This window comes from Pogona vitticeps, chromosome 7 (assembly GCF_051106095.1).
Source record: "Pogona vitticeps strain Pit_001003342236 chromosome 7, PviZW2.1, whole genome shotgun sequence".
Classification (NCBI taxonomy): domain Eukaryota; kingdom Metazoa; phylum Chordata; class Lepidosauria; order Squamata; family Agamidae; genus Pogona; species Pogona vitticeps.
The window spans coordinates 16,418,835-16,425,361 of record NC_135789.1 but is presented as its reverse complement, the minus strand read 5'-3'; the positions used below and the strand labels follow the sequence as shown (position 1 = coordinate 16,425,361).

The following is a 6,527-nucleotide window of genomic DNA, read 5'->3' as shown; positions in this document are numbered from 1 at the left end:
GTTTGTGGGTTTATGATGACCCCATGAAGGAGCAATCTTCAAAATATCTTGTTGTCCACCGCCCGGCTCAGCTTCTGCAAATGCAAAAAACTTGGGTTTCCTTGATGGAGTTGCTTCATCTCACATTAGGATCTTCCTCTCTTCCTGCTGCTTTCCAACTTTCCCAGCAGGATGGTCTTTTCTGGAGAATCCTGCCTTCTCATGATGGTCCCAAAAGAGGAGAGTCTCCGTTTCAAGCACTGCTGCCTCCCGAGAGAGTTCAGGCTCGATTTGATGTAGGACCCACTGGTTTGTCTTTCTGACCCTGGAGGATATTCGTAGGATTTCATTGTATGGCATCAGAGTATATCTCAACATGCCAAAATATACACCCCGGAACACAGGAATTGCTGGACCCTCAGTCCAACGTCCTACGGAATGGCAAAATCCTAGCTAATATTTAAAAAGCAAATTTATTTCATTCTAAAAATAAGAATGAGAAAGTTTATGCTGCGGGGGAGGGAATTTGTGAGCGAACCCGGAATATAACAACTGTGCAGCAGAAAAGGTTCTAAAAGATTAAGTCTATGGCTATACGACTAGCGTGCGCCTGTCGGAAAGCGCGGCGCCGGCGTCTCCGTGTCGATGCGCATGCGCTTTATCCAATATGCTCTCATCCTTTTCTTCGCTCAGGGCTCGTCCATTTCGGGCGCCGCGCGGAGGGAGTGAAAAGAAAGCTACAATTTTGAGGCAAGCTGCTTCTAGAAGCGCTCGACTGGTCACCTTTACTTTTCTCTTTCTCATTTTTTTCCTTTGAAAAGGGGAAAGGGGTGACGGTTTTATTCACCCAACCCCCCCACGCTCATTTGGTTCAGACCGCCCCTTGATTTCCGCCAGCTGGGCCACGACTGCGCAGGCGCCAAGGCTCTCGACGGAAGCGCGAGGGCTGTGGGAAGTAAGCGCGCAGGCGCAGAGGAGGGGAGAGAGGCTGGGGCGGTGAGTGCGCAGGCGCGGGAAGATGCATGGCGCCGTGTGGGTTTTGGGTGAGTGGGTCCAAAGGGGAGGGGGAGCTAGTCGCCTCCCTGTTTCCATGGAGACGGGATGGGAGAGGGCAGGTGAGCATCCTCGGTGAGGCGGGGGGGGAGCAGGGTGTGCCTTCGCCCTGATTTACATATATTTACACATTTGGTTGTAGATGCGATAATTATCTAATTTTATTGATTTAAATGTATCAGTTCAGATTTAGACATCGTACGTTTCTGTAAGCTTACATGTATCTTTTATATATACATATACATATATACATATACACATATACAGTACACACACACACATATATAGTAACACATGTTTAATAAAAATAATCACATATACTGTGCTTCCCCGAAAATAAGAGGTTCTTATATTAATTTTTTGCTCAAAAAAACACACGCCACATTAGGGCTTATTTTCAGAGGATGTTTTATTTTTATTTTTCATGTAGAACCATCTACACTTGTTCAAATACAGTCGTGTCATCTTCGGGTTGCTACACAACGGGAGCTGCATCTGAGTTCAGTGTGTAAGCAATAATCGTGTGCTGGCCAGCTGATTCCGATTTACTTCCAGGATTTTCTACTCAGAAGAGGTTTCCCATCTTCTGGGGAAATGGACATGACGGCCACCCAGATGCGGCTCGCCTGGAAGCCTTTGAGGACAAGCTAGGCCTAGCTTTCTGTTTAGAAAGAAAGATTCCCAGATAGCACTGGGGCAGGAATAGGAAGCTTGAGCAGCACTAGGCCTAGCTCTGCCTAGCTTCATATTTGGAAGGAAAGCTTCCCAGGTAGCACTGGGGCAGGAACAGGAAGCTTGGGTGGAGCTAGGCCTCAGAGCCTTCCAGTTCAGGCCTTTTCCCCAGGCGAGCCACAGTTAGGTGCTGGTTTGTCAAGTGTAATTCCCAGGATGGAGAATTACAAGATCTAAGAAATCTGAGAATCCTGTAGTTCATCATCGGTGTTCTTCTAAGTAAAAAAGCGTTTGAAAAGCCCATTAAAACCTCGGCAATCTCTTTCATTTCCACTGCCTCTTTAGGTCCCTTCTGAGTTTTGAACCCGGCGCCTCCGTCTTCCCTTTGGGTCTTCCCACCCAGACATCATGGTGACGGAGAAGGAAGTGGAGCAGATCGGCCGCATCCTGGTGGATGCCAGCTGGCCCTTGAAGGCCCGCTTCCGGGCCCTCTTCACCCTACGCAACTTTGGGGGCGCCGCGGCTGTGGAATGGATCAGCAAAGGTTTCAGGGATGACTCTGCCCTGCTCAAGCACGAACTGGCCTACTGCCTGGGCCAGATGCGGGACGAAAGTGCCATCCCCGTGCTGGTGGAGGTCCTGCAAGATGCAAGCCAGGAACCCATGGTCCGACATGAAGCAGGTAAAAGAAGGTGCCGCAGGTGCAATGGAAACGGGGACAGAATCAGCCCCAGCGGCTTGTCCAGCACCCTTTGACATTGGGTGGAATTCAGTTTCCTTCTATGTGCTTCCATTTCAGCCATTTCAGGGTGCCGTTTCATTCCATTTTGGGGAACATGGAAAGAAACGGAGTCATGTTTTCATCTCTTGAGGAAGGTGGAGTAATTATTTTCCATTTTACAAAAGGTGTAACAAAGCAGAATAATTCTGTTGCATTTCAGGAACGCAGAATAATTCTGTTGCATTTCAGGAAAGCAGAATAATTTTGTCAGGAAAGCAGAATAATTCTGTTGCATTTCAGGAAGCAGAGTAATTCTGTTGCGTTTCAGGAAAGCAGAATAATTCTGTCGCGTTTCAGGAAAGCAGAATAATTCTGTTGCATTTCAGGAAAGCAGAATAATTCTATTGCGTTTCAGGAAAGCAGAATAATTCTGTTGTGTTTCAGGAAAGAATAATTCTGTTGTATTTCAGGAAAGCAGAGTAATTCTGTTGTGTTTCAGGAAAGCAGAATAGTTCCGTTACGTTTCAGGAAAGCAGAATAATTCTGTTACATTTTAGAAAAGTGGGAGTGAAATTAGCCGGTTCCATTCTGTTTCAAGGCCCGAGCCATGTCACTGATCAATTTGATCCAACTCTTGAGTTGTATAAAAAAAATCTTTGAGCAATACGTTCACTGTCCTAATGGGCAACATACACTTGAACAGGTAGGGAGCCCGTGAGCCCATTTGTGGCACTAAGTCAAGGCCATCACAGTGGGTGTTATGTGGTAGCAGCTGTGTCATGTCTCAGTTTAAAGCAGCTATTTTGTATTATTTTCGAGGGTCCGACGTCCAGCTGCTCTGACCCAGAAGCAGAAAAGCAAGAGGTAGGAATATATAGGCTGGTCTCCAGCTGTAGGAACCGATTTTCAGGGGAATTGCACAAAGTGTGCCATTTTATGTGCCTTAGACAATCGTGGGACCAGCCATGTCCCAGAGAACACTTCTGATGTTCCCTTGTATGTGTTAAAACCCAACAGGATCTTGCTTATATTTAGGAGAATCCCACTATTATGCCTATAAGAGTGTCCGAAGTTTCTCTCATTGCCTCTCTGGTCTCCTTGAGGTGTTTTTTTTAAACTCCCCTTTTGCTTTCAACAGGGGAAGCTTTAGGCGCGATTGGGAATCCCAAAGTACTGGACGTCCTGAAGCAATATTCCAATGATCCCATCGTCGAGGTAAAATATTTGTTTTATTTAGATAAGTTTAGGGGTAGTCCCGGAGTATTCTGGCTGAGGATGGGTCTTTCAAGAGGCAGGGACCGTGTGCTTCCTTCATGGAAGGGGCTTTAAAATGCTTTTGATTCAGTCCTGTTAGGATCCACCCTGAGATTTTGAAAGGGAGGCGGGATAGAGATCGGATCCATCCATCAGACAGCATTGAGTTGAAGGCCTTTTAGCAGCGTTGTTATCTCCTACTCTTTTGGCCAAAATTGGCACCCAGAGAGAGCATGGTTTCAGAGTCAAGCTGGAAGATACACACATTTAGAAACAGGGCATCTTTCAATAAGAAACGGCCATGTTTCTCTCAGCACATGAGTTTTCCCCCTGCTCCTGCATCTTGCATTTAGCATGCTGTGCTTTATGACTACAAAAAAGGCCAATGCGATTTCAGGATGCATTAGCAGAAGTATAGTCTCCAGATACCATGAGGTGCTAGTTCACCTCTCTTTGGCACTGGTTAGGCGTCATCTTGACTCCCATGTCCAGTTCTGGACACCACAGTTCAAGAAGGATGCTGACCAATTGGGGCAAGTTTGGAGAAGGTGCAGCAAGGATGATCAGGGGGTTGGAAACCAAGTCCTAGGAAGAAAGTTGGAAAGAAATGGAGATGTTTACAAGCCTCAAGAAAAGAAGACAGAGGGGAGATAGGAGAGCATTTTGCAAAGACTTGAAAGGGCGTCCTACAGAAGAGGGGCAGGATCTGTCCTCCATCCTCCCAGAGTGCAGGACATGTCAGAATGGGCGCAAGTGACAGGAAGGCAGATTTCGGCTGAGTATGAGGAAAAAATTCTTAACTGTTAGAGCAGTACGACAACAGAATCCATGACCTCAGGAGGTGTCGAGTGCTGCATCCCTGGAGGCCTTCAAGAGGAAATTGGACAGCCGTCTGTCTGATCTGCTTTGACTTGAATTCCTGCCTTGAGCACGGGGTTGGACTGGATGGCTTAAGAGGGCCCTTTCCAACTCCACGTTTCTGTGATTCTATGTGGTTGGCTCATTGGAACAGACTTAATTTTATTTCTTTATAAAGCTTATAGACTGAGAAGGCTTAATTTGGCAAGGCCAGTCTCTCTGGCCGGGCTGGCTCAGGAAGTTCCCTGTTCCGAATGAATAAGAGTAAAAGGCCATCTGACGTATAGCTTCACTTTCTCGTCCACCACAGGTTGCAGAGACCTGCCAGCTGGCCGTGAAGCGCCTCGAGTGGCTTCAGGAGAACAGGGAGGAGCCGTCCGCCAACCCCTACTGCTCCGTGGATCCGGCTCCCCCAGCGGAAGAGGTGGACGTGGAGAAACTGAGGCAGACCCTGCTGGACGAATCCAAGCCACTCTTTGACCGCTACCGGGCCATGTTTGCCCTGCGTAACCTTGGGGGAGAAGCTGCCGTCCTGGCCCTCGCTGACGGTGAGCAGAAGTCCCCTCATTCGCCCACCCGACAGCGTGGGACGGAATCATTTCCTGCCCGGGTTTGTGTCTCTTTTATGACAGCAGGACCCCCTTATCCACTGGATCAGTATCTGCTGATTCACTTACCCACTGCCGGAAAATACTAAATAACACCTCCCTGATAGACATACATTGCCCAGGGCGTATTTATCAAAACTGGCCACTAGAGACCACACAATGGATTGCTTTTTGCGGTTTCTATGTTTTTCTGGATCCGTGGAGGACTTGAAACCGATTCTTTTGTATTTGTGGCATGAAGAGATCGTGGCTTTCCTCTTTTGAGCCACAAGGGATATATAGTAGGAACCCCCTTTATCTGCAAGACCAGTACGTCCTTCTCTTCCCCCATTTTAATCCTCATAACCGCCAGGCTGAGAGAGGAAGCACAGCCGGTTGGCAAAATGCGGTCGTCCATATGTTGCCGAGCCACCGGTGACAACATCTGGAGGGCTCGTAGGTAGACCACGTTGAATGGAAATAACAGTGAAACCGGTGAGGGGCTTGGTATGTCGATAAAAAGGTCCCTGTGATTTGGGTTGTCAGAGGGACACAGCAGGAAAGGAAAGAGCGACGGGGAGGAAAGAGGAAAAACCAGGATTCTCTCAGGCAGGTTCAGAATGGGATGGGGTTCCTCGGCCCGGGGAACAAGGGTAGACAAACACAGAGGAAGCTGACGTTTAAGATGAGAATTGTTGTGGCCCCCAGTTCATTTATTCTCTCCCTCCCCTCCAGGCCTGCGGTGTGGCAGCGCTCTCTTCCGCCACGAGATCGCCTACGTCCTGGGCCAGATGCAGCACGAGGCCAGTGTCCCGCAGCTGACGGCCTCGCTGGAGTGCCAGGCCGAGAGCCCCATGGTGCGCCACGAGTGCGCCGAGGCTCTGGGCGCGATCGCCAAAGCCCCCTGCCTGGCCGCCCTGCAGACGTACGCCCAGGATGAGGAGCGGGTGGTCCGTGAGAGCTGCGAGGTGGCCTTGGACATGTACGACTACGAGAACAGCCCCGAGCTCCAGTACGCCAACGGGCTGAGCCAGCTGAAGGCTTCAGGCTGAAAGGGGGCTGGCCCCACTGTCCTGGTTTTGCCCCCCCCCCCACTCTTACCATTGTTTATCTCGGGAGAATCTTCAATACCAGCCCTGAGAAACAGGAACCGGGGAAACCAGCTGGCCTTGGATGATCATTTATGACCTGCTTCTTTCTCTAGTAGGACGGGAAGGGTTATATTTCTGCTTTGGAGAACTTTGGAGTTGGGTTGGTGATCCTGCAGTTTTTGGAAAGGGGGGGAACCCAATTGCTTTTTCTTAGGGCTGTGGGACCTGCTTCTCGCCCTTTTTCTGTATTTATAAAGCAACAGAAAATATTCCCCTGTGTCTCTCATTTTGGAACATGTCCCTTGCAAAAGG

The 6,527-nt window shown here is 48.9% G+C and overlaps 1 protein-coding gene across 3 annotated transcripts; it reads left to right on the top strand.

Moving 5' to 3' along the window:
• Positions 1 to 676: 676 nt before the first annotated feature.
• On the top strand, positions 677 to 6,484 carry DOHH (deoxyhypusine hydroxylase). Of its 3 annotated transcripts, none has more exons than XM_072978111.2 (5): positions 677 to 975; positions 2,050 to 2,386; positions 3,564 to 3,640; positions 4,848 to 5,085; positions 5,860 to 6,484. In XM_072978111.2, the coding sequence occupies exons 2-5, from the start codon at positions 2,113 to 2,115 to the stop codon at positions 6,174 to 6,176; spliced, it is 906 nt and encodes a 301-aa protein (XP_072834212.2). In that variant the 5' UTR covers positions 677 to 975; positions 2,050 to 2,112; the 3' UTR covers positions 6,177 to 6,484. The 3 variants fall into 3 exon arrangements, with proteins under 3 accessions (XP_072834212.2, XP_020649910.3, XP_020649909.3); XM_020794251.3 differs by having other exon boundaries at positions 677 to 1,094; XM_020794250.3 differs by having other exon boundaries at positions 678 to 1,022.
• The last annotated feature ends 43 nt before the right edge of the window (positions 6,485 to 6,527 follow it).